Genomic DNA, 26,273 nt, shown 5'->3' with positions numbered 1-26,273 from the left:
AATACTACTGGGCTGAAGCTGAAGTATATCTTCACAGATACACACGCGCGCGCACACACACACGCACACACACACACACACACACACACACACACACACACACACACACACACACACACACACACACACACACAGATACACACAGTTTTACTCTCCAGTTATTTATTTATTTTTAGATTAAAAGACACCATCAACCTGACCCAACCGGGATCACCGGGAAATGAGAGAAGAACGCCCTTCCTCTCATGACATGACATCTTACAAAGTGAAGTTTCAAAAAGTGGAAAACAAGCTGCTAAACCCGGAAGTTTATGTATGTAAACACTGTCGCAGCGTGTTTTTTTTTTCTTCTTCTGGGAGATTAAACACTAACAACACAATAACGCTTTCTTGTTCGGGTCTGCAGGTGGGGAACTGTGTCTGCTTTCAGTCCGGTCGACCTCTGACCAGTGTTGCAGGGATGAAGGGTGTGTCCCGGGCTCTCCTGGCAGCTCACAGCGGAAGGGAGGAGGGCCTGTCTGTCGGTGTGTGTGTGTGTGTGTGTGTGTGCGCGCGCTGGAGACAGTCAGAGGAGCCGCCGGTGGTGTTTGTGATGGGAGTTAGCTTCAACTAGGAAAGGCGACTACCGCTTTAAGTGAAAGAAAACGAAACAACAAGCGGTGTCGGTGGCTCGCTTCTCCGGTGGACTGGGGTTACAGGGGATTTCGATATGATATTTGTGGAACTATTTCTCTTGGTTTGCTTCCTGCGGGACATCACAGGTAAGTTTGCCATTGACTTGCAGGGAAAGTGCTCAGTGCTCGCCAGTGGAGCTAGCGCTAATCGGATCATGCAGTTGTACACTGGCTATCTAAGTTGCTAGCTAGCTGGCTAATGTTAATGGTAACTGTAGTGTTTGCTGCTGTTAACTTGTGTTAGAACCCCAGGCAGGTTATCCAGCCCGGACTGACTCGCTAATGCCTTCATTAATTACGTTTGGCTTAATTCCCGTCGTAGTGAAAACAGCTTCTGTATTTACAGTTGTCGCGAGTTACAAAAAAAACCCCAACAACTAATGTTATAACGCTGACGTTCACTAACGTAAAAATATCCACAATGACTCGCAAATACAGTGACTGTCTCCCGTCGTTAGTCCTCATTTCAAACTATTTTAACACCAAGTTTATTCGCTGGCGAATGTCTGCGCACCCAGATACTTATGTCGATATTTGATATGCTCCGTCGCGTCTGACAGCTATTACATCTGCCCGAAGCGAAGCTAAACTCATCCAATTTTTCCACCAGTGACCCGTAATGACCCCCACTGAGAGCTTTAGTGTTTACAACAGCAAAACATTCCCCCGCAGTGCTATGAAGCTTCACACTGGTTTCCTGTCTTTTATTTCGATCTGGAAGTTTTGTTATTTAATGTATGAATTTAATCTTGTGTTTTGCATGAATTGTGAATCTAGTGGTTACTGAAGCTTTTCTCCACAGTATAATTCTGTCTCAGAGTTTCTCCATTCATGATTTTGAAGTAGAGGACATACCAGCTAGTTTGACTCATGGTTTCTAGTGAAACAAGTAAAATACTATTGTGCAACAGTAGACAACAACCAGTTTCTGTCCCTTAGATCCATAGAGAATTTCTTTTTCCAATGTTCGGCTTTAGTTTTCTGACAAATAGCCATCCTCAGTTTTGTTATGTGTGTTACTATATGTTACCACATGAACTTGTCAGGATTTGCTGATTCATGACTGGGAAAGCTTCATTTCATAGCCAATTCAATTAATCACAAGTCACTTTAACAATGAAAAGGCTCTCAGATGTGTGAGACCACTCTGGCAAGTTGACTTTATTCACCAGGAAAATCCCACTTGATGTGATTCAGATACTCTTGTCAGAACAATCACTGATACAAATGTCGCTGGAATCACTTAACTTAGGTTTGTGTCTTTGTGAATACAGTAGTTTGCAGTCTAAAACTTATAGTTTTCCCTACAAAGATTGGGAATCAAACAGTGTGGTAGTATTCATTAATGCATTTGTTTTAATCATGTCACTTTTTGTCACCAACTTTCCATCCATATCCAATCTTTATTAGAATTTTAAAAAGATATTGTTAGATTATGGTGCAATACGTCTGAATGTATTTTAATAAAAAAACAAAAAAGCTTCAAAATGAAACCAGCAGTTGTCTTCATGAAGAAGGTTTATTCACTTGCTCAGCCTCAACAAAATTTCAATTAGTAAGAAAAAAAAATTAATATGAATTTAAAAAAGGCCATGAAAACTGTTGTTCTCTTGATAATTATTTAGTTGGTTGTATTTTGTTTTTGTTTTTTGTAATATTGGGTTGGAGTCATTGTTTAGGTGTGAGGCTTATTTTTCTTTATTTACTTTGTCATAATTGTCACTCTGCCCAGGTGCTTCCTGTGTAGACACATGCACAGCACACTGCTGGCTGTTTGCCTGCTTTATATGTTGCATCACAATGACAAAACCAACACAGCTGGAATGTAGAAGGCTTGGACTGCGTGGCTTTTTGGTGATCATGACAGCATGATGTTTTTCCTCGCTGGCCACTCTCAGGCTTTTCTGGGGAAGTCAGTTTCTCAGATAAAGTAGCTTATCTCAGGTTTGACATAGCTGCTGTTGCCCGTCCTGTTTACAGTAAAGTCTCTGCAGATATCTTGGCTGATGCAGCATTAGGTTTTGTTATGAACATTATTTGCCAGTCTTGAGGCCTGCAGGCTTTAGCCAGCACTCTCCCTGTCATTTTTTGTGGTGTGGTCGGCAGTATTGTTGAGGAACGGAGCAGGTGCCCAGGGCTGTGAGGTATGTGGTTTAGCCGTGACCCAGCATGCTTGGTGATGTGAGTTGTGATCCATGCTGTTAGTACCTCCTCGGGTCCTGTCAGCGGTTTTCTCTCTGTCAAGCGATGCACTTCACCAGGGTACTCGAGGCTGGAGCAGACTGTGCTGGAATTATGATGATGCAGCATTCAGAGGGAATCTGGCTGCCAGTTACTTTATGTCCTGCTTTTGTTGCTCTCCGTCTATGAGTTCCTGCTCTTTTTGCTGATGTTATTTATTGTCAAGCTTCAAATGAAATTAATGTCATTATTCATGGTATTTATTTGTATACTTGTTACACATGAGGGGGATAAATGTAGTGAGAATTGTTTGAATGTAAATTGTGGTTGATTTTATCTTAATCAAATAGATGACAATACATTTACGGCATTGTTGCTCCAGTCTATGCAAAAACAATAATTGTATTAGAAATTCAGTTTTTTAGAAGTATTATACAAATACAGCTATAATTTGTTATTTTTAATGTAATTATGTTAAATTTATTGTGTACAATATTATGAGTAAGATGTCATTTTTCACACACAGTCAGTTATTACTATTATGTTTGAATTTTCACAGAGATTTTTTTTTTTAGCTCGTATTCATATAAGCAGTGATGTCTAAATGTGCAAGATTGAAACCCCCCCCAATAATTGTAAGTTTTGTTATGGCTATGCTGTTGGTTCAGGGCTGCAGAGATGGCTCCTCAAAAAAAGCGCTGTGTTTCTTTCATGATTGGAATGTGAACGAACTGGTACAGAAATCTCCCCTTAGTGTTCAGCCATTCTCCTTCTTACCTAATGGCAGAGTGTCAGAAATATAACCAGCAGAATATGGGAAATGATCTTTAACAAAGGAAATGAAGCAGTTTTTTTTAATAGATTAAAGTTCCCAAAGGTAATTTAGTCTTTTTAAGAGGACAGCAAGTTTATATTCTTTTTGTTTAAGCTCTGAAAAGAAGCCTGTTGAGCAGAGGGCCGCAGCTTCAACACGGCTGATTGTCAGGCTTTCTGAATGAACTTGGTGATGAAACTGAAGCAGGGAGACATGGAACACTGCAGCTCCTCCTGGATCTGAGTTTGACACCCTTGCGTCTTGAGTTTCCATCTAATGAACCGTTATTGGGTAGATGAACTTCCTGTTGATATGAAAATGAATGCATGCACAATGGTAGACAAAATTTGATCATGATTCATGAATCTGTTTCTGTAAAACCCAGTGTAACCTGACCCAGATGCCTTTGCAGATGATCAAATTGAATTGAATGAGCTTTGTTCTCTGCCTGGCTGGTGGCAGGAAGTAAGCACCAGTAGTAGTATGGAAATGCCCACACGTCAGATTTGCCCCCAACTTATTACACAAGTCCACGTCTGTTGGCAAAGCAGCTTTAACCAGCCGGTCTGGGCCTTCTCGGCTTGAACGACTTGTTTTTGTACAAAATCAGCCGAGTGTCTGATTAATGGCAGCCTTGGTTCTCTCACCCCCAGATCCATCTCGTACCTCTTCAGGCTGGCCGTTTGTTCAGTTTACCTCGCTTCCATTACAGCCGTTGCTGATGAAGAGCTAAAGACCTTGATTGTTGGAATATCTTTCAAGTGCATTCACGGACAAGTTGCTGCTGGCCTGGTTCAGCCTCTCCCTGTTTGGGAACTTATGACTCCCACCGTGTCGAAGCTTTACAGTACTGAACAATGCAGCCCGAAGTGAAAATATAAAAAAGGTCGAGCAGTTCCATTATCCTTTTATGCCTGTGGGAGTCTTTTAGTAATGTGTAAAAATCCTCTATTAGAAAAGCTTAGCTCTGTAAACTGAGCTGTGTTAGTGAATTCTTGTAAATATTCATTGTGAGTATTTTCCAGCTCTGCAAATTTCTTTGTACAACCTCAAAAAGTTCAAATGGATGTTGAAGTGTATAATATCCTGCGCTCCTTTACAATGTGTGTCTAAACAGCCTGCTAACAGTGCAGCCCCACAATGTACACTGGGGGAGAACTCAGTCACCTGATGTGCATCATGCGCTCCTCACTTGAGCTTTAAACTGAGCTCTTTCTTTGTCTTTGTGAAAAGAACAAAGGAAATGGTTCGTATGAAAGCTGGTAGGATTATCTCTGTGGGCTCATGGCGATGAGCTGAATGAGCCTGTAAAACATGTGTAGTGAATGACAGCTTGTACGATACTTCGTTTTCCCATCATGGCTCAGTAGATCTTTTTTAATGGAGACATCGAAAACAGAACAAAACAACAACAGTTTAAACTATTAAACTGATGGTTGTGTGATGTTTCGTAGCATTTAACTACTATTTAACTTTGGAACTCTGTGAAAACTGTCTGCTGCTCAGAAATATGTCAATGCAACTCTTAATAATCATGAAATTATTGTGTAATATCTGTGCATCTTGTTGACTGTGTGTTTGGTTTGTCTTGCAGGCCAGTTCGAAAAGCCTTTGAACAATTATATTCGTCATTATGAAGGTTTATCGTATGACACAAAAGCCCTGCACACCAGCCACCAGAGAGCGAGGAGGGCACTGTCACCTCAAGACAGGACGGTGCGGCTGGATTTTCATGCTCACGGAAGGTCAGTTCATCCACAAATCCCTGTCACTTGTTCACCACATTTTGTGCTTTGCATTATCCTCTGGAATAGAATAGACTCTGGATTTATTGGTGTCTAACGCTATGTAGTTTCTTCGTTATGCTGTATTCTATATTTAATGTAACTGAATATATTGACGCGCTCTTACCTCAAACATCCCCCACTGAACCCTGAGCTAAAAGATCAGTCACAAAGTAGCGTCGGCATCAAAATCATACTGTGAACGGAAAGTTTGCAGAAGCAAGCATGCTGACTGCTGCAGAGATCCTGCAGCCTGAGAGGCGTTCCACTGTTACAAGCATCAGTTTGAAGAAAAACGCTGTGGCAGACAGGATTTCTGGTCTTTTTCCAAATGAGGCACAAACCATTTGCTGTATTTTCTGAATACAAACGGAGTGGACATTTAACTGTGTTCTGCTGTGGGAGAGTTTGTGATTAAAAATGGCATAATGCTGAAATTCCACTTATTTTTCAAATAAATTCTAACATGTTCAGGTTTCATAGAGTCATATTCAATAAATAGACCTTAATGCATTTCTTCCTCTTTGCAGTAAATCAAAACGAAGCATGTGGAGTTCGTTGTTTTTAAAGGGTGTTTTGGTTTTATTGTTGGTATTTGGCTCAGGCTTGATGTGGCCCCTGGTAGAAAAGATGGTTAAATGTTGAATAATAATATGAGCTGTTTTTAATTTGTTTGTAATCTTGACAAGTTCTTGCTTTGATAACAACACTGATCATTCAACCATTAAGTGTGTTCTTTGTTCTGTTTCCTATGTTTTCTTGCGATATGTGCACCACGGGCTGATGGATATTCTTTGCAACAATAATCAGAAAGAAACGTATCTCCACGTAAAAAGGATGTGGAAAGGTTTACTCAGTTCCTTATCTCATTTGAGTGGTCATGTGATGTGTTTTATGATGTCGGTTTCCTGTTGAACTCAGAGCGACACTGAGTAGGAAATGTACAGTTAATGTTATTGAGCTGAGATACAGGCATTCTGGGAAATAGAAATGTCGCTGCAAAGTAGAGCATGGAAGGTAAAATGATTTTCAGACACTCCCTTGTGGATGAAGGACCTGTTGTTTTCTTTATATTGGAATATTGATGTGTGGTGAAATGTGAGTTGGTTTTATTCAGTTTTTCTCAGGTTCTCAACCAGGTGGTACTGAGGATGTTAGTTTGGAGTTTAATCACAATCTTCAATGACCACGTTGGATTTTAAATGCTGTTTAAGATCATTTTGACTCGCAGCACCTTGTATGTCCAGGCTAACATTCCATTCATTTTCCTGAAGAGTTTCCCGTCAACAAACTTCATGGGAAGCAGATCTGTTGAGGTCATGTTCATGATGAGCTGCGTCATCCTCTCATCCCTGCCGTAGGGAGGATGAGTACTGTCTGCTCACTCTGTAGCCCTGATGAACAGCGGCAGGTTGCATGACAGTTGAGCAGTTCCTTGAACGTGAAAAATAAAACCAAAACACACTGGCCGGTTCTGACTAACGGTTCAGCGGCCCTTTATCCGTTTAGCTGAATCATCACGTTGCCAGAAATGAATTACATCAGTAAACGTAACATTGAAAATGTTTTTTTTTTTGTTTTTGTTTGTAAGTTGGATGATTTATTGATTTATTATTGCTTCACATTTGAGTTGGTCTTAAAATAACATTCAGCATTGATTATAATTTAAGTTATGGCTTTCTTTTTGTTTTTTCGACAGTACTTTTTGTAATTTTAACAGAACACATACATGCAAGCACCTACACACTGCAGAGGTAATGAAGTAAAACGTAATTAAATAAATGAATGCAGACATTAAAAATTTTAAATTAGGTAAGTGCATAATTAAAATCATAATATTAGACTGGCACAGGTAAAATGCAGATGTAACTAGAAACAATGCCACTGAGACAAATACATTATTTTAAGCAGGTCCCATGTTCACTGTTGTCAGTATGACCATGTTTGGTTCCCAGAGTTTTTTCAAATCCTTCTCTTTACTTAGTGAGATATATCAGTCAGATGCCGCTCTGCACTTCCTTTGTCCACATTCCAACAAGTTCGTACTTCCCCACCAGCGCAGTGGCTCTCCTGGCCTGTACAAGTCCAAATCCAGCATTTGTGTCTGATTTGATGTATGTGGAATGTCCGTTGGGTATATTCCAAGTATGCACAGTTTAGCACTTATTAACACTAAACATTTTATGATAGTCATTTTAAAACAGCTTATTTCCATAAAGAGTATCTTCTTCATTTAAACATTTACAGCAAGTGTCTGGGATTTTATCTGACAGATAATGGAGCATGGCAGGAGCTCCATACTCTCTCATTAACCTTTTGTACTGTAGTAGTCTAAAACTTGTATTTATTGTTTGTTTTTGTGCCTTTAAACAAGCTTTATTCGAGTCTTCCTCATCTTTGTCTTCCTGCATGACTGTTTTCCAGGTGTTGAGCTTATTTAAAGTATTTTCAGTACTACTAATAAATTATAATATTTAGAAACATACTCATGGCAGAAATAATTTCCTCTAGTTGTGATAACTGTTAGGAAAAAATGCCTGTTTTGTTTTCTATATTGTGCAGCCTTATTTTTGAGTATGTTAAATCTTTATGAGACTGTGATTGTAGTTTCCTTCAAACGTGAATTCATGTCAGTTTCCCGCCAGCGAGCAGAGGTGGACACTGGTCCTGGTCATGGAGGGCTCTACTCCAGTCCTCCATGTTTTCAATGTTTTATTTTACTTCAATACACTTGAATCCAGTAGCTGTGCTGCCATGAGGCTCTGCAGAAACCCTGACGAAGACCCATTCATTATAGTCAGGTGTCTTAAAACAGGGGATAAATTAAACATGTGCAGGATTGTGGCTCTCCTGCACATTTGACTTATAAAATACACTGGAATGAAGATTAAATATTGAAGCTCAAATTATTCAGCATTTTTAATCTCTGCAGCCATATTCTACTCATGAATATGATTTTCTCCACTTATTGAAGTTGACTTTACGTGGCCGTGCCATCTCTTCCACAGTAAAGTTGATTTTATCATACAGCTTTGGACTATTCTCACAAATAGGAAATGTCTGTGCCGATTTTCCCCACCTGAACTCGGCTACATGTTCCTGCCTTTTCTTTTTGCATTTCTCCGCTCGTCTTGAGGTCTGTCATTACTTTGGCAGCACTGTTTTCCATCACTCTTCATCAAATCTGTCTGTTACAGATAAGAGAGGCTCTTTTCCTGTACGTTTGTGCTCTTTCCTGTCAGAGAGCGTCCAACCGAGCACTGCACTGCTTCATTGAGCATTACGTTAAAACAGATCTCAGTTTTTGATTTTCAATTTCAAAAGTTTTTTTCCCTTAACAATCTTTTCTTTAGAAATAAAATAAAATGTATATTTACTGTAAGTAGGTGTGTGTTTAAAAAAAACAACAACTTTTTTTTTAGCCTTTTAGTGCTGCAAAGTAGTTCTCCTGCTTATTGTTGTTTTTAACACTGCTTATCCAACCAGGATGGGAGCTAGCTCCTGAACCTTGAGGGGACACACACTACTCTCATTTCACTCAGTGCTTTATTCTCAGCTGCTGGAACAGGTTTGTCTCGCCGCCACTTGTAGTTTAAACCAAAGACCTACAGACTTTGTACAGAATTGTTGTCTGTCTATTGTCAGTTTAGTCAAAAGAGGATCAGCGAGCTATATGGCTGTTGCAGTTTGACGTGAGCTCTTTGCTCTGAGCTCTTGCTGCTGATATTTGAATGTGTCAGTTCGTTAAAGGTCACACTCATGTACCGGCTGTCGAAAAAGAGGTTATGTTGCTGCTGCGACTTCAGAGAACTGCTAAATTTCTCAATACATTTCTTCTTTGAACAACCACAGAGGGGGAGCATGGCTGGTTTTGAAAGCTTCTCCTTCACACCGCACAAAAGAAAATGTTGAAATTCATTGCATGTAAGTGACACACAGTGTGTCTGCTTTTAACAACCTCTCGTGGGCGCTTGAATAATGGCGCTGCAAAAAATAAAAAATAAAAAAAGATGGGTCTTTTTCTGAGAGGAACAGTTTTAGAGCATTAAAGCCAAATTCACTGAGTGTGAAAGGAGTTTACAGCAAGGGATTTATGAAGAGTTCAGACACCTTTTATGAGGAAGAGAAAGCCAAAGCAATGAGTACAATTTGCTGTGTGTCTAGTAGCACAATAGTCCATCTGGCTCTGATGTAACCTGGCTGTTGCAGCAAATTATTTTGAAGTTACAATAACGTAAGTGGAGGCCTGTGCTGGTAAGGTTTAGCTCTGCATTACCGGCCCAGTTCTGCTGGACGCTGATATAACTTCAGGTTATGGAACAATTTCAGCAGTGCAACACCCACAAATTAAAGTCCGCTCTTTTGAAGGTGATGTTCAGTTTTCTTTTTAGTTAATAGTTTTGAAAGCCACTGACCATAAAGCTGGATATTTCACTCAATTCAATAAGTTTTAAATCAAACTGAAATGAAAGACAAACCCCTTCAGTAAGAACCCAAAGCGGGACTTCATGGCAGAATAGAAGTTTATTGTAACAACAGAGACGCATTCTTGTGTATGCCCACTCTGACTATACAGAATGTGGTGGATCAGGTGACGGCAAAGCCGGGCACAGGGTGTCTGGAGGACGTCTTTACAGATAGAAGTGATAAGAAGAAGAAAAAAAGCAGCCTGAACTTTTCCAAGTATGCTTCCAGGAGGAAGCAGCACAATTCACTTTTCAGTCCAGATTCCAGTGTTGCAAGAATGAAATCATCTGTGAGCAGTAGTTCTCTCCTTCACAAATCACCACGAAAAGACAACATCTGGCTGACTTCAGCTTACCGCGAGTTATGCTTTCCTTGCAGAGTTTGACATTTTGTTTTTGCTCTTACAAAAAAAATGTTAAGAATACTGTTGGAAGCTCATGGACAGAAATCTCACTGTTAACCATCTCTCTGTGTTTTGGTCAAGATCAGAAACAAATGCTGTCTAATTTCAGTGTTTATTCAATCTGAAAAATGTCTTAGTATTGGGGGTAAAAAAAGCAAAATTACATTTCGCTTTGTTGGTGGTCTTTCATCAATAGTGTGGAAAGTAATAGTAAGGTTTTTTATATTATGTCTGTATAAAGTGTTGGGCACAACCTTATTTTTGATAATTACCAGTGAAGTTTACACCTGGTCATAAATATTAAAATGGCTTTTTTGAAAATTCTAAATAACCTCAAAGTCATTTCTGATAATTTCTGTTGAGCTTTAAGACTTGAATGTTGCATTTGGTCAACACCATAGTCTTTTGTATCTCATCAAAAAGTCTGTCAGCCTCACTGGCAATGTTATAAGGTAATTTTTATCCAAATCTTTAATACAGGAAATTCTTTGTCAGTATAGCTGAACATGGCTCCAAATATCATAAAAGATGATGTGGCGTTTCTCAGGGATCGTTGTTAGGCCGACTTCTGTTCTCCTGATTTACGCTTCGACTTGATCGTATCATAAATAAACATGGAATTAGCTATCACAGTTGTACTGCCAACACAAAGGTGTAAATTGCAGAATGAAACAACACAATCAACTAAAAGTAACTTCTTGTCAGCCGTTATCAACTCTTCCTTTTTGTTTTCACCATTTGATAGTTTTACTGCTGCTGTTGATATATAGCATCGTGACCCTAGTTGCTCTGCTGAGCTTCATTTCCCTTTGTCTTTCTCAGTGATAAAGTCCAAGTAGTAAAGTATAAATGTTATTTGATCTGTTAATTTTTTCTGTAACCTCCCCCCTCCCTCAAGAATAACACTTACAGTGTATATATCCTGTTGGTAGCAGTTGTGTAAATATCTGTCGTCTTGCATGTAATGACTTCCCTGTGCAAGTCATGTAAGCATGAAGTGGTTTTCATAAATTATTCACATTATAATTAAACTGATGGATATTTTCAATAAAGCATATTGGAAACGTTTAGCATATAGATATAGTTTCCTTTGTGGAAACTCCTCCTCGGCAGAATTTGCTTGTGGACGCTGCATTTCTTGACGTTGTCCTCCAAACTGAGCTGGACTGAAGTGTGTGACGGTCAGTCTGATGCTTGAGTCAGTATGCTGAGCGTTTGGGAATAGTCTGAATAATTTAACAGTCAGCTGCCACCAGTAGCACTGTTGTCCTCTTCTTTTCATAATTCTCGCTGTCTCCACATATGTCTCTGCAAGTTTTTAGTCTGACACATTAAGGAAAAGACAGTTTACAGTGTTGCATTTAGCAGGGAGCCATGGCCTGAATAAAGACTGAATAAAGTCATAAGTAGTGTGAAACTCCTAATTGGCAAAATCATTCAGTTAAATTAAGTAGTTAAATGATTGCTGATGATTGGCATCGTAACTATTATAAGTTATTAAAGATGCGTTATAATTGCATTGGTATTTTCAAAGCAACCACTAAACCAGTCTATGGATTAAGAAAATGGGTGGATGAATTTTCAAAACATATTCTGAAATAATAACCAAAGACACATATTCACGTTTACTCAGTGAGCTTTATTATGCCTAAAATAATCTGTCTGTGACAATCATTTGTACAAAAAAAAAACATAAACATTTCTGGAATTGAATTTCAGGTCTTGAAGGAGCCATAATGTAGTTAGTGTATGTGTCACATGGTGTTTGGGGTTACTGTGGTATACATGTAGCCATCTAGTGTGTGCAAGCAGATGTTTTATTGAAACATCTAAACTGCATCCCGAGCGTCATTGTACTTCCTGGACACGCAGGCAGCGCGTCAGACAATTACTGGACCCACAACTTTCCTCTCAGGTGACAAGGTTGGTCTTTGGAGTCGCCACAGCTCAGGTTTTTTTTTTTTTTTATCTCTTTTACTAAAATGCTTGGAACTGTTGCTGTTATGTGTCTTGATAGTATGAAATCCCAATGCATCTTTTGCTTCTCAAATTAACAACATCTTAGGTTTTCCTTACAATGAATTCTTGTTAAATTTACCACAAGTCTCACCTTGCTGAGGTTTTTATCTCCCCAATGTTTTTGTTCTCCGTCTGTGTGAGCTTGGAAGTCTCTGGCATTTTGACTGACCCCTTCCATTCATCTCGTCTGGGAAAGTAACAGTAATAACAATAACTTTATTTGTAAAGCACTTTTCAAAAACACAGTTTCAAAGTTCTTAACAGTAAGAGCAAATAAAATACATAACATACAATAGTAGAATAAAAATAGAACAACAATAAAAAAATGGATGTCGTTCAAGAAAAGCCAGGCGATAAAATTGCATTTCAAGAAGAAATTTAAAAATAGGACAGTTTGTCTGAGACCGTCAGGCAAGGAGTTCCAGAGTTAAAGAGCCCTGACAGGAAATGAGGAATTATTTTCTTCCATTTTTCTGAGAGCAGCACTTTAGTGCATGGAGATTACAGGTAATGCTGCTCTGTCTGCTTCCTCTGTTAGTGAGGATAATAGAGCTGCCACAAGGCCGTCTCCTCTCACGTATAACAAAGCACTGTAGTATTCTGTGCAAAGGGCCAGTTAGTTTTAAACACATGCCAGTGTGTCTAAACCATGAAATTGAGATTATTTATTTATTTGTTTGTTTGTTTGTTTGTTTGTTTAAGGAAATAAAGAATATTAAAGAGGACATTTTTCTTGCTGGCTAGCATCATCCTTGCATGTATGTAGTTAGCCTGACTCAGTAAAAGAGACAAAGATGTAGCTCCGCCTACAGTTTATAGTTCTTCACTTTTTCCTTCCTGCCATATTTTGTTTACACTGCTTTATTCAACTTAGAATCCCAGTGAGCTGGAACGTTGCCGGTCCATCACAGGGCTCATCCAGAGGCAGACAATCACACAGCAGTGCCTATAGTCAGTGTCATTGTACGTCGCACACGCTGGCGCTACAATGTCATCGTAGCGCCAGAGTGCTAACCACTGCACTAAGATGCGGTTAAACAAATTAAACTTTCATGGTGTAAGTACAGACTCAGCAGCTTCCAGACAGAATTTATGAAAGAGCCAAGTGTCATGGATTTCTTCACTCTACTGCCTGCAGGTGATAAAACCAATTGGAGTGTTGTAATGTGTAAAATAACTGAATCTACTGAGCAGTGGCTGGATTGCCTTTGTTTTCATCCTGGTGGGACCGAGGTGTGGATGGAGCAAAAGAGATGGAATATTTATTTTGATCTTCGTAATAGCCAAACTGTTGTTTCAAGGTTTCTCAGAAAGAAATTCATGTTAAAGGTGCTGTAGGCAGGATTTTGCTAGTTAATGCTAATTTTTCTGTGTTTTCTTTGGATTAAATGTTAGAGTATCCATTGATAATCCTTTAGGAGTGTAGCATAATTGCACTACCGCGAGGGCACAGCGTTTTCATCTGTCTCTGTTCTGAGCTGAAAATGAATCTCGACAGCTCCAGGTATCTTTGACCAATCAGAAGAGCCCCTGAGGCTCTAACCGTGATTGGTCGAGGGGCATTCGTCACACATTCTTGTGGGAGGGGCTTAACTTGCGTAAGGGCGTGTTGTCAGAGAAAACAGGACAGGATTGGCTGTGCTGGGTTTCAAATCGCCATCTTAGATGGGTCAAATCGCCATCTTGCTTAGGTAACCCTAAGTAAGATGGCGGGGTTGCCGAATCCTGCCTACAGCACCTTTAAATGACCTCTCAGATCATCTGTTCCACAGTGCTGCTCTTTTTTGTTTATTTTGTTTCATCCATCATTTTTCTTTTTGAATTTGATCAGTTTTGACTTCTTTTAAAGTAAAATCAAACTGTTGACTGAGGTAAAGATGAACTACGGTAATGCTGATGGTTTTATTTAGCTGCTTTATTGTTAATGATCATAAACTTTGATGCTAATGAATATGAAATCCTTCAGTAGGGGTGTGAAGGGGTGGGACGTGAGAGCGGGAACAACTGAGTGCTGGTGGGTCAAATAGTCATCAGAAGGGAAATCCTGCACTATGTGTGACCTTTAAAACATCATCTGCAATCCGACCCTGCCACACATTTTCCCAGACATGCCTCCGATTACAACACGCTCCAGACCACATTAAATCCTCTCTGCCTCTCTCGTGTTGTTTTTGTTTTCTCTTTATTCCGGCAAATCTCGTTACTTTTCCCATAACTCGCTCCCAGTGAGCTGGAGCTCTCCATAAAGATCCTTATTTTTTCCCCTCTGACTATGCGGCATGTCAGCCAGTTGAGTAGTACTGATTGATCGTACGATGGCTCTTAGCTTGGTCTGTCCTGTGTAGGAGTGAATTTTCCAAAGTCTGAGGAAAGTAACCCTGATGATGCCTTTAGATGATGTCTCTTGGTCTTATAAGGCTAAAGTCTCATTTAGAAAGTGAGGACTGAAGACCTCATCCGGCCTGATAATGACTTCTCCTCAGTTCGATTACCGGTAGGTTATTATCTCCAAAACAACGTGGCTTTAAAGCAGGAGAAAAAAAAGGAGTAGATGACTTACAAACCAAGTTAGACAGTTTCACCACAATTATTTATTATGAGAGCAGAGAGAGAGAGAAGTGTGAAACTGCTTTTGTTGACCTGGTTGCACAACACTAATGTAACAAAGCCAGACCTGTACACTTATCACAGAGTCAGTTGTAATGAGTCACTGATCATTTGAGTCATCTGGAGGAAGGTCTGCTCTAACCATGTGATGACTGAGGATATTTCTTGTAATGGCAAGTCTTCCTGTGATCTACCTCACTGCTTCCCCGGGGTTCCTCGCTGAGCCAGTGGTCGCTCATGTGAACCTCATGTGATTCTTGCCTCTTTTTTTTTTCCATTGAAATTGTTCTCATACCACTGAAAGGAATTCAGTAAATTCTCACTTTATCTGTGCGTAGAGGATTGTGTGATTTTTTTTTTTTTCTTTCCTTGTGACCGGATTGAGCTAAAACCAGCACAGAAGTTTGGTAAAGTTCAGTAAAAATGAGTCAGCGATGCTGCTCTCTATACTGAATTCTTTGTGTTACCTCTCAGCTTTGCATCCTGTCTCATCCTTTTTCTAACCCTGTGTTTGGAGCATGACATTAGCAGAGCGTGGAGTGTCTGAGTGTGAAACTGTCAGCAGGACTGTGTTTCACGTTGCCCACTTGTAAATGTGTCAACGTACAATTTTGTATTTGGTATTTTATCCTTATTCTAACTGCACATTGTGTCCTTCTCTACTCTCTTAGATATTTTAACTTGCGGCTGAAAAGGGATACGAGCCTGTTTTCACCAGACCTCGTTATTGAAGTATCGGGGGAGGAGGCGCCCGTTGACACGTCACATATTTACACAGGAGAAATTTTTGGTAAGTCTGATGTTTTCCCACTTATAAACTTTGCCCAGTTTGTTTCCAGTTGTTTTGTTCTCTCATTATTTCTTGTGTAAATTCTCAAACATTTGAATGTGTTTGTGTGTCACGACTCAAGCCACACGATACTTTCCGGTTCTTTTTATTCGGTCCAGTTATCCTTCCTTCCTCCGCCTTCATTCCCCGCTCTTCCTTGACATCTTCCTGCCGACCGTCTCCAGCAGAGTTCAAACAATCACAAGAAAAAACAAGGCCGTTTGGTCGGTCGAGTGCAGCGTGTGTGAAACAAAGAGGAGGAAGCAGAGAAATTCATCACTGATGAGCTTCTCCCCGAGCTGATCTTTTTCAGAAGCATACACTCACAGTTTGAAAACCTTGGAGTTGAAAGCCTTACCAATGTTTTGTTGCCCAAACACCTTAAATTTGTTCAAGTCTACAACAGACTTTTCTTGAAACAAGACCTGGTTTTTAAGAAATGCCCAACGAGTGCTTGTAGTCACCATCATGGCGCGGATGCGACAAAATATTTTCTACAGAATGTAAATATCATCACTACCACAAGAATGCTACAACTGCATTTATTTGAGAATACAATAACTTTAGGTGAAGATGATTTCTGGGATTTTGGGGGCTTTTTTTTTTTTTTTTGCAGTAAAACTTTATTTTCATCTGCCTTTCAGGTGAAAAAGACACGCTGACACATGGCTCTGTGGTTGATGGACGCTTTGAGGGCTTCATTAAAACCCACCAAGGAATGTATTACATTGAACCTTCAGAGAGATATCTGGGGGACAAGAATGTGCCGTTCCACTCGGTCATCTATCACGAGGACGACATCAGTAAGTGCATTTAATTTAATCTAGGATGCTACATCAAAGTAAATTACATATGGCAAATTTATGCAAAGTTTTGATTCGTATCACTACCCTGAAAATACAGCTTGTTAGTTGAAGCAAGGCTTGTACTTTAACTGGTATATTTTGAAATAAATTATAAAATTAAAAAAAATGGGAAATTCTAAAAATAGAAAAACTTTAATACATTTTCTAATATGTATAAATAAAACCTCATGTGAAATGTTGACTAGATGCTAAGTACTGACAGTAGGATGGTTGAGCATTATGTAGAGTAACCTGTCAAGATATGAGGAAGGAATATGTTCCACATGCTGGAAGCAGAAGGGTTTGCTGTGGGCTCCTGGGCCATAACATAGTATTTGCATCAGAAAGTGAACAGAAATTGTAGATATTACAATGGCCAGATTCAATTTGGTTCAGAGCAGCGTCGCAAGGTGTACGTATGATTATTTCTATTCGTCGTTTTGCCCTCTTTACAATGTGTAAGACATAATTCCAAAAAGGCAAACATTTTTCCATTTTGTGAATGAGTGGTTGTAATCAGCCTGCTGCAGTCTGCCAGATGTTTTTTTTTTTTTTGTGAACTCGGGGGTATTTTAGTTAGCAGTGAGAATGATTTCAGTGAAAAAGAACGATTCAGAGTTCGTGTTAACAGATTCAAAGTTTTCCCACCTGGCAACACTGGTTTGAAGAGTCGGAGCAGACCAACGTCTTTTTGTCTCTTCCATGAGAGAAAACTACATTTACTAATGAGAATTTCTTTCTAAACTTAGGTTCTACCTGAATTGACACTTGCATTTTATAAATAGTTTCAAGTCACAGTTCTGGGGTTATTTTCTTTCACATTCACTCAAAGATGAGTCCAATCGATCGTAACTGTTAACCTTCATTATACATCACAATCCAACTTCTTTTAAACCTCCTTGTCATTTTGATGTGTACAGGTTAAGAAATAGAAAGATAACATGCATGAAAATATAGAAGTTATTGTTCTGGCTTTTGTCTTCTCTCAGAACACTTTTTACTTTCGTGCAAAATGCGAAGGCCTTTTGATTAGCAGTTGAATGAGACAGTGTTCACTGTGAGGACAAAAGATGCCTTTCTCTGACAAAAATTCAGAAGCACGTTGTCAGAGGCTGAAAGTGTTGCTTCAATGCGGGTTCAGTCTGGGATTCACCAGAACAGCAGTGTTCTCTTTATTAATGAGCAACAGTGGCTTTGAGATGTTCAGTCTCAATATGTTAAAAACAGCTTGTTTCACTCATACATGCTGGTGAAAACAAACAAATCTACAAAAAAAACGTGTATTTTTCCCTATTATTATTGCAGAAAAGACAAAAACATAAAATGAATGAAGCTGGTGTGACAGATGAGTTGAAGTTGATCTGAAACGATATCGGGACCATTTTTTGGTCACGTTTTCACATCCATTTGCTATTCAGCAGTCAGTAGTCCCTTTGTTCATTCCTCCGCTATCTGTAACCTTTTTCAGAGTTGTGGGGGAACTTTGAAACCAAATATTTATTTGTGTGTGTGCGCATGTGCGCACGCCCAAGGGCTGTGCTGTGACTCATGCTGACTTGATGACTGTGACAGTAGTCCACTCACGTGAATCGCTGCTGGGACAACTATTCAAATTACGCACACTGTAGTGAGACAAAGAGTAGATCCATATATTTCACTGTGAAATATTTATGGCTAATATGGAAATCTGAATGAATCTTTGAAAATTTCTATTACCTTTCTATTTTTAGGTGAAGGAGAAAAGGGAGAGATGAACGTTAGAGATGAGCCCTGCTATGTGCTAAAGTTTGTTTTTTATTAAAAATGTCTTCTCTAGCACCTGATTCAGTTTTCTCTTGGCTGGTCACGTGACCCTGGATGGATCAGCATTGCAATATAAGCTCTCCACTTTCCCTTATCCTCTTCTCTATCTGCCAGATTATCCTCATAAGTATGGCTCAGAGGGCGGCTGTGCGGACCACTCCGTGTTCGAGAGGATGAAGAAGTACCAGGCGTCGGCGGCAGAGGAACCAGTCAAAGTAAGAGCCGGGGTCATAACAGGCCCCTCCCCCCTCCTTAACACTCATAATTAAGCACACAGATGGACATGGCTCAGGAGATTATCTGCTGCCCTCTCATTCCCAAACCACCTTGAATGAGTTGGTGAGTACGTTCAGCAGCCTTCACCTGATTAGCAGCGCTGCTGGAGCCACCAGTTTTTGGATAAAGGAAAAATCATGTCCTCAAATGTAGAGGGAGTTCTCCTGCAAAGTGGCACGAAGCACCAGACACAGAACCGGAAAGAAACCATAACAGATTAACAGTTGATAGCACTGACCATCACTGTCTTTGTGCAGGAAGGGAACAGTGTGTTGGAAGAACACCACGCCTATGGGCCTGTCGTTCTGAGGAGAAAGAGAGCGGCAGGGAAAGAGAAGAACACCTGCCAGCTCTTCATTCAGACCGACCACCTGTTTTACAAGTACTACGGCACAAGAGAAGCAGTCATTGCCCAGGTATGCAGAAATGACATAAGTATGCGAATATGACTTGAGCCAGTGAGCATGTAAGAGAACGATGCGCTGGCTTTAGTCAGATGGTGCAGCTTATTAGCAAGTCCTGTTATCTGCAATGCCAGGGGTCAGTTCACTTCAGTTCCTGCTCCTGGCTTTGTGAAGGGCACTTCACTTATCCTGCAGGAGGGTGTGCTCTCTGTGCTGGGGATCTGTCACTTGTATTTAGCTGAAACTCAGCCGCCAGAGCTCAGCCACCGCTTATGAGGCTGCTCGTCTGAAGTCTAACCGAGGAGATTCACAGCTGGAGAATCTCACTTCATTTTTAATCTGAATGGGTGTCAAACAATAAAATGGATTACATAAGAAAGACTGGATTTGCTGTTAATTGCCAAAAAAGAGTAAAACCATGTTATACTTCCTTAATTGCAGGTTCAACAGCCCATGCAGTGTTGTGTTCCAGGCATCAAGCAAAGAAAAAGGGCTTCTAAATTCTTATAACTTCACTTTTTCTGTACCAACACTACTGTTCTCCATAGATCAAAACTCATCATTTTATGAAGTCCTCATACAGCAGTTTTCTCTTCAGGATTTGTTCCCTCTCAGACATGTAAACAAACTTTGATGTGTAAAATCAGCGGGGTTTCTCTTTAATGTAACACAGTCTGTTTTGTAGGTCTGTGAAAAGCCTGCGGTATTCATTGTAGTGAAATACCGAAAAGCTGCTGCCACGATGTTGTTTTTCCTCCACTGCTGTGCTTTTTTTTTTTCTTCTTCTGATCTAAACGATCACTTTTGCCACAGATCTCCAGCCATGTGAAGGCCATCGACTCCATTTACCAGGCCACTGACTTCATGGGCATACGAAACATCAGCTTCATGGTTAAAAGGATCAGGGTGAGTTCAATCTCAACAAGGACAGCCTCAGACTTTCAGTGGTGAACATTCTACTTGATATTTTTCTATCAGTGCGAAGTTATCTTTCCTTTGAATCCCTTCTCACTTCCTCGGAATGTCTTCCATCTTTCTGTCAGATAAATACCACCCTGGATCAAACGGACAGCACCAATCCTTTTCGCTTCGCCAACATTGGAGTGGAGAAGTTTTTGGAGCTGAACTCTGAACAGAACCACGACGACTACTGCCTGGCCTACGTCTTCACTGACAGGGACTTTGACGATGGTGTTCTCGGCCTGGCGTGGGTTGGAGCTCCTTCAGGTCAGTACCGATCACAAACACACACAGATCCCTGGTATTAACGTCCTGAGCTGCTCCTTCACAGCGACTGGGGTTTTTTTGTATCTAATAGCAACTGTCTTCAGACAACAGAGGTTAGGAACACTTTTAGTTTCTCTCTAATGGGTGTAGAAAATAAGCTTTATTGACCTCTGCACTATAAAATGTGTTTATGTTCTAGTGTCAAACAAGGAGCCTTCATGAAATTCCATGATGGGTGTACTGTGCTGATATAATGTGGCGGGACTTTCACACATAGGATGGTTTATCTGAGTAATTATTGCCCATCATTCATCATTTTGAGACAGTGACATTTACTGTGCAACACAAATGTTTTTTGTGAATGATAAATGATGGAGTCATTTAGGCTGTCCTCGTCCGTCAGGATTCATACAGTCATCCAAGAAAATGCCTTAAAAACTCTTTTGATGCTCTTTTATAGAGACATGGAGGGCCTCCTTCCTCTTACTTCACAATGAGCTTAGATACCATCTCAACATGAAGAATACAGCAACAAACCCGTGCAATCAATAGCGGTGAATTAGCAAAGCTGTAAGCTGAAAGAATCGATTGAGTAAAGGAGAGGAGATGAGGTGCAGCGAGCTCTGTGGAGCCTGTTCGAACAAAGGCGGAACAGCACAGACGTCTTCCAAAAAGCACAGGAGCAGCTAACGAGTCTCTGATCTGATGTGACCAGTTGTTCCTGTCTGCAGTGAGCTGTTAGTCAAGAACATGCAGACGAGAAACATGAAAATGAGAGAGTCATAAAATGTGCCGTCACACGCCTGCGCATGAAGGACACATTGTTTATTGCCTGAGGTGCTTTGGTCTTATGTTTCTGGCCAGTTGAAAGCTGCCTCCTCATGAGTGGATTTATGGATTATTGGAAAAGCAGCAGCACTGTTGGGGTGTGTGTGTGTGTGTGTGTGTGTGTGTGTGTGTGTGTGTGTGTGTGTGTGTGTGTGTGTGTGTGTGTGTGTGTGTGTGTGTGTGTGTGTGTGTGTGTGTGTGTGTGTGTGTGTGTGTGTGTGTGTGTGGCATATGTAGGCCTTCGTACCATTGATTCTGTTTCTTGTCGAGGCTTTACAATAATCTGAATGATCAAAGGTTCACGTTGACGGTTAAGTAGAAGACGTTCATGTGTTTGTTCTTCCAAAGGACAGAGCTCTTTCTGCAGTTCTCACAAGCACTGATTAAGAAGTGGAGCAGCTTCTTGACTTTGTTGTTCATTCCATTGAAATGTTGATTGCATGATTTTTGTTTCAGTCGGCCACAATTGTTAATCACAGTTAATCATTTTTGTGTCATATTTAAAAGAAGTCATGGTGGATTTCCCAAAAATTCCTTTCATTATTCATTGTGAGAGAGCTGTGGCTCAGAAAAAAAAATAATGGACTGTAAGACATCAAAAATGACCATTCTATGTGTATATGTCTTTTTTCAATATATATTGAAGCAGATTCTTCTTTTTTAAAATATAGATTAAAGCAGATTCTTCTTATACTCTGTTGCTTGGTTAGTTATTCTTGATAAATCCTCATTAAAACAAGTTAGTGTGCAGTTGTGGCTCAGCCGGCAGATTGGGACGGACCGCATTAGGAAGCTGTCTGTATTGATATGTGAATATAAAACACGATAAGACTGCTGGAGGGGTGAAAATGTGCTGCTCACAAAATGTTAGGCACATTTGACTTTCAAAAAAGTTCAGGGCGAAGCTAAGATGAACTCTGACCTTTACAGGTGAACTTAATGTGACCTTCTCCAAACTTTTGACTGCACATGTCCAACTGCTTAAGGTTTTAGTCCTTTTTGCACAACTGTATGTTAAATTCTGTCACCGCTTGTAAATCTGCATAATGTTTTCCAACCCTGCTGCAGGAAGTTCTGGAGGAATCTGTGAGAAGAGCAAACTCTACTCCGATGGGAAGAGAAAGTCCCTGAACACCGGCATCATCACTGTGCAGAATTATGCCTCACATGTCCCTCCCAAGGTGTCACACATCACCTTCGCTCATGAAGTTGGCCACAACTTCGGCTCTCCTGTAAGTACGATGATTTACACCTCTGGCCTTTGGCTGCTATCAGCGTTTTCTCGCCAAGCCGCGCCATGGATTATATGGAGCTCTCTCTCAATCCTGTCTGCTCTCTCTCCTGTTTTCTCTACAGCACGACTCTGGAATCGAATGCACCCCGGGAGAGTCCAAGTTGCAGGAGAAAAAGGAGCAGGGGAACTACATAATGTACGCCCGAGCCACATCAGGGGACAAGCTCAACAATAACAAGTTCTCTATCTGCAGCATCCGAAATATAAGCGCAGTTCTGACAAAAAAGAGAGATGACTGCTTTGTCGGTAATTTACTTTTAATGAACAAATCCTTTCCTCCTTGTGTCTGTGTGTGTTGTATGCATTTGTGTGTTTGTGAGGCTGATATACTGCATTTTTACTCTGTTGTGTGTGTGTGTGTGTTTGTGCAGAGTCCGGCCAGCCCATCTGTGGGAACGGACTGGTGGAAGCTGGAGAGCAGTGTGACTGCGGCTACAGCGATCAGTGTAAAGATGAATGCTGCTACAGCGCCAACGAGGGAGAGGGCAAAAGGTGTCAACTTAAACCCGGAAAAATCTGCAGGTCAGATCTCATGTCATTCTGCTGCTTTCAAAGGTTTCATTAAAGTCAGAGTCTGGTTTTTATTTGCCGTCATAAATGTGTTTGTAATTCTTGGGTGCAGTCCCAGCCAAGGTCCCTGCTGCACCCCACAGTGCACTTTCAAGGATATGAACGTCATGTGCCGAGTGGAGTCCGATTGTGCCCTGGAAGGCCGATGCAACGGAGCTACAGCTCAGTGCCCTTCTTCAGAACCAAAGGAAAACTTAACCCTCTGCCACGAAGACACACAAGTCTGCCTGAACGGGGTACGTTCACACCAAACGCTCTCCTGCCAAGTGTCAGTCCAGTTTTTTTTTTTGTTTATTTTGCATATTTTGATAGTCGTATCATCATCATCATTTGTCTGTCATATTTTGTGACATTTTCTGTCTTACGTGTTTTATTAAAGGTCTGCTCTGGTTCCATTTGTGTGAAATACGGGCTAGAGGTTTGCACCTGTGCCAGTCAGGAAGGACAGGATGAGGCAGCAGAGCTGTGCCACGTTTGCTGCATGGAGAAAAGTGAGTGACATTCTGCGAGACTCTGCATGATGAAAATGCACAATCACACTAAGAAATACAATAAGCTGTGTACATGGCATTGGAAACTGATAGCATCACTTTTTGCTTTAGTTAAAGGTACAGCTCAAACTTTATCATTGAAAAGTTATGTTCTGATATAAACTAAACTTATTCAAGCATTTTTTTCAATTTTAGTTCTGATAGTTATGGACTTTGGTTTAAAAGAAAGAGACAATCTAATAAAACACAATGTTTTGAGATACTGTATTTTTTGAATTTCATCACCTGAGATACAGTTATGAAGATTTAAACAAAAGAGGCTTGCAGTGTTTCAGTTTGCATTATATATCTGAAATACTTGAATCAAATTATAAGAAAATCAACTTTTCTTTTGTGACTGTAACTGATTAATGAAAGTTATTTGCACGATTTTCAAGCTCACCTTGCTTCCTTGTGCCCTCAGTGAACCCCAGCACCTGCGCCAGCACAGGCTCCGAAAAATGGGTTCAGTTCTTCAACAAAAAGATCACGACGCTGCAGCCCGGTTCACCCTGCAACGACTTCAAGGGATACTGTGACGTGTTCATGAGGTGTCGTCTGGTGGACGCCGACGGGCCTCTGGCCAGGCTAAAGAAAGCCATATTCAATGCAGAGCTTTATGAGAACATCGCAGAGTGGATAGTGGTGAGTGTCTCAGCGTAGGAATACAAATAGCATCTCCGTTTTGCACTCCTGCAGTGGAATCGTCAAGAAAATACAAAACGTGTATTTTTTCCTCTCAGTTTAAAGATGATTGCTCGTACTCTCTTGTCGTCAGGCTCACTGGTGGGCGGTGCTGTTGATGGGCATCGCCCTCATCATGCTGATGGCTGGTTTCATCAAGATCTGCAGTGTCCACACTCCCAGCAGTAACCCCAAACTGCCCCCGCCAAAGCCACTGCCAGGTACAGCACGTCGGAGTGTTCTCCGGAAATAGAGAATAAGAATGAAACCAGTCAGTCGCACAAAAGGACAAACCTCTGCGTAAACCTCTGTAGCGTGGCTTAAGCGCCCAATTGGCTTAAATGTTCAAGGAGAGTTCAGAGCATTGGTCATCTGTAATTTGGCAGTTTTGTAGACAGCTGGTGCATCGGCTGTTTGAGCCCGGTTGCAGTGACAGTATCAAGACAGAAGTGATTATCATAACATCTCATGTGATAATTATAACATCTGTTAACTTTGGGACAGTTTACTGGTAATGTAAAGGGAAAAAAAATCATTTGCCATCTTCTTTTGGGCTTTATTGACCTGTTAATATCCTCCAGGTACGCTGAGGAGGAGACGACAGCAGCAGGCCCAGGGCCAGCGCCACCCCCGCCAGTACAGAGAGAACTATCAGATGGGACAGATGAGACGCTGAGACGCCGCTCGGCTCGGCTCGGCTCGGCTCGGCTCGGCTCGGCTCGGCTCGGCTCGGCTCGGCTCGGCTCGGCTCGGCTCGGCTCGGCTCTTTGCCTTGGTCCTTCCTAGTGCCTAACAATGGGAGCACTTCACTCCAAAGAGTTACCTTTACCACCGATTGCAAAACTCAAAGAACTTGCAACTGAAACCATTTTAATGGACAAAGCCCAGGGTTTTGGGGCCTAACAAACTTACTCAGCACCTCTGCTCCAAGAGCCTGTTCAGCAGTGGTTCCATAGCTTTTTATAGGAAATACTTGTTTTCCAAGGAGAGACGGAGAGAAATTCACTGATCTCTATTATGTGGTCTTAAATTTATTTTCTTTAAATGCTTTTTTTTTTTTAAATCACAATGGAGGGAAGGGAAGCAGCTCTTTGCTGCTTTTTCTCCCATCTGTCTGGTTTTCCTGCTCTTCCACTCTGAAATGCTGCCACCTGGAGTTTGATAGCAGGACTGCAGTTTTTGCCGCCAATCAATAACATCATGTTGACACTGTTGGAATAAAACTCCTTTTTTTTTTTTTTTTTTTTTTTTTTTTTGCCAATGTGAACAGGATGTTTTTAAATCAAAGGTTTCACCACAAACCGAATCTTTTCATTTTTGAGTCATACTTGCTTTTTGTGTGCAGCTGTAAAGATGTTGAAATAGTTTTTTTTTCTGTGTTTATAATGAAACTGATTTTCTGTTTGATTAAGATAATTTACTGTTTTACTTCACTTTCTCAGGTTCAATAAAATAACAGCAAACAAGTGTAAAGAAAAAAAAAAAAGACCGCATGCTTAAAGTCAGGGTGAAGTTCCCCTGAGCTGCGGGTGTTGTGGGGGACGGATTGAGTTAAAAGAATGTAGATTAATGAGCTTATTGAGAAAACAGTGTGATCTGTTATCAAACGGAGGGGTTAATAATTGAGATGCGTATGATAGGGTTTTGCAGGGTTTACGCCGAGGTATGTAGTGTTGGGCTGAAATAAATGGTGGAAGAATAGCTTTTTATCAACCTGATTGTATCACTGGTCTGTCATACCTGCTCCTCCCGACTCTGCTTTAACTCTGATTTTCAACACATGTGTCAGCAGAGCTGCTACTGCATGTGTGTGTCTTTTCAATCGAAATTGCAGTAGTGGAAGAAAAAAGGCAAATGTGTTAAAACTGTCGACAACGAAGCGTGAAGACAAGTCCCAGAGTGATTCTAATTTCTACAAATTCACTCGTGACCCTCTCACCTTTCGAATTTCTTCCGCTTGCAGTTTTCAAGTCGGGATGAAACCACTCGGCTGTTGCCTTTGCTTCTGTCAAACTTAATTGCAGTTTAGATTGT

At 40.7% G+C, this 26,273-nt stretch overlaps 1 protein-coding gene across 2 annotated transcripts; it reads left to right on the top strand.

The window, feature by feature from the left end:
* Positions 1–540: 540 nt before the first annotated feature.
* Positions 541–25,776, top strand: adam10a (ADAM metallopeptidase domain 10a). 2 transcript variants are annotated; one of them, XM_030088928.1, is made up of 17 exons: positions 541–761; positions 5,264–5,414; positions 15,621–15,739; positions 16,423–16,581; positions 18,541–18,641; positions 18,960–19,118; positions 19,920–20,012; positions 20,150–20,333; positions 22,230–22,393; positions 22,518–22,701; positions 22,827–22,977; positions 23,078–23,261; positions 23,405–23,516; positions 23,980–24,200; positions 24,334–24,460; positions 24,821–24,930; positions 25,006–25,776. In XM_030088928.1, the coding sequence occupies exons 1-16, from the start codon at positions 710–712 to the stop codon at positions 24,913–24,915; spliced, it is 2,256 nt and encodes a 751-aa protein (XP_029944788.1). In that variant the 5' UTR covers positions 541–709; the 3' UTR covers positions 24,916–24,930; positions 25,006–25,776. The 2 variants fall into 2 exon arrangements, with proteins under 2 accessions (XP_029944788.1, XP_029944780.1); XM_030088920.1 differs by having other exon boundaries at positions 24,821–25,776.
* The last annotated feature ends 497 nt before the right edge of the window (positions 25,777–26,273 follow it).

Source organism: Salarias fasciatus, chromosome 1 (genome assembly GCF_902148845.1).
Source record: "Salarias fasciatus chromosome 1, fSalaFa1.1, whole genome shotgun sequence".
NCBI classification, from domain to species: Eukaryota; Metazoa; Chordata; class Actinopteri; order Blenniiformes; family Blenniidae; genus Salarias; species Salarias fasciatus.
The sequence above is the reverse complement of the archived record's forward strand: the minus strand, read 5'-3'. Positions and strand labels throughout refer to the sequence as shown.

Bases quoted from the DNA above. Each gene is read 5' to 3' on its own strand.
- adam10a (XM_030088928.1), top strand. From the start codon at position 710: ATGATATTTGTGGAACTATTTCTCTTGGTTTGCTTCCTGCGGGACATC. The intron at 20,334-22,229 runs GTCAGTACCGAT...ACCCTGCTGCAG, and splicing joins GTGGGTTGGAGCTCCTTCAG to GAAGTTCTGGAGGAATCTGT. The intron at 22,978-23,077 runs GTCAGATCTCAT...TCTTGGGTGCAG, and splicing joins AAACCCGGAAAAATCTGCAG to TCCCAGCCAAGGTCCCTGCT.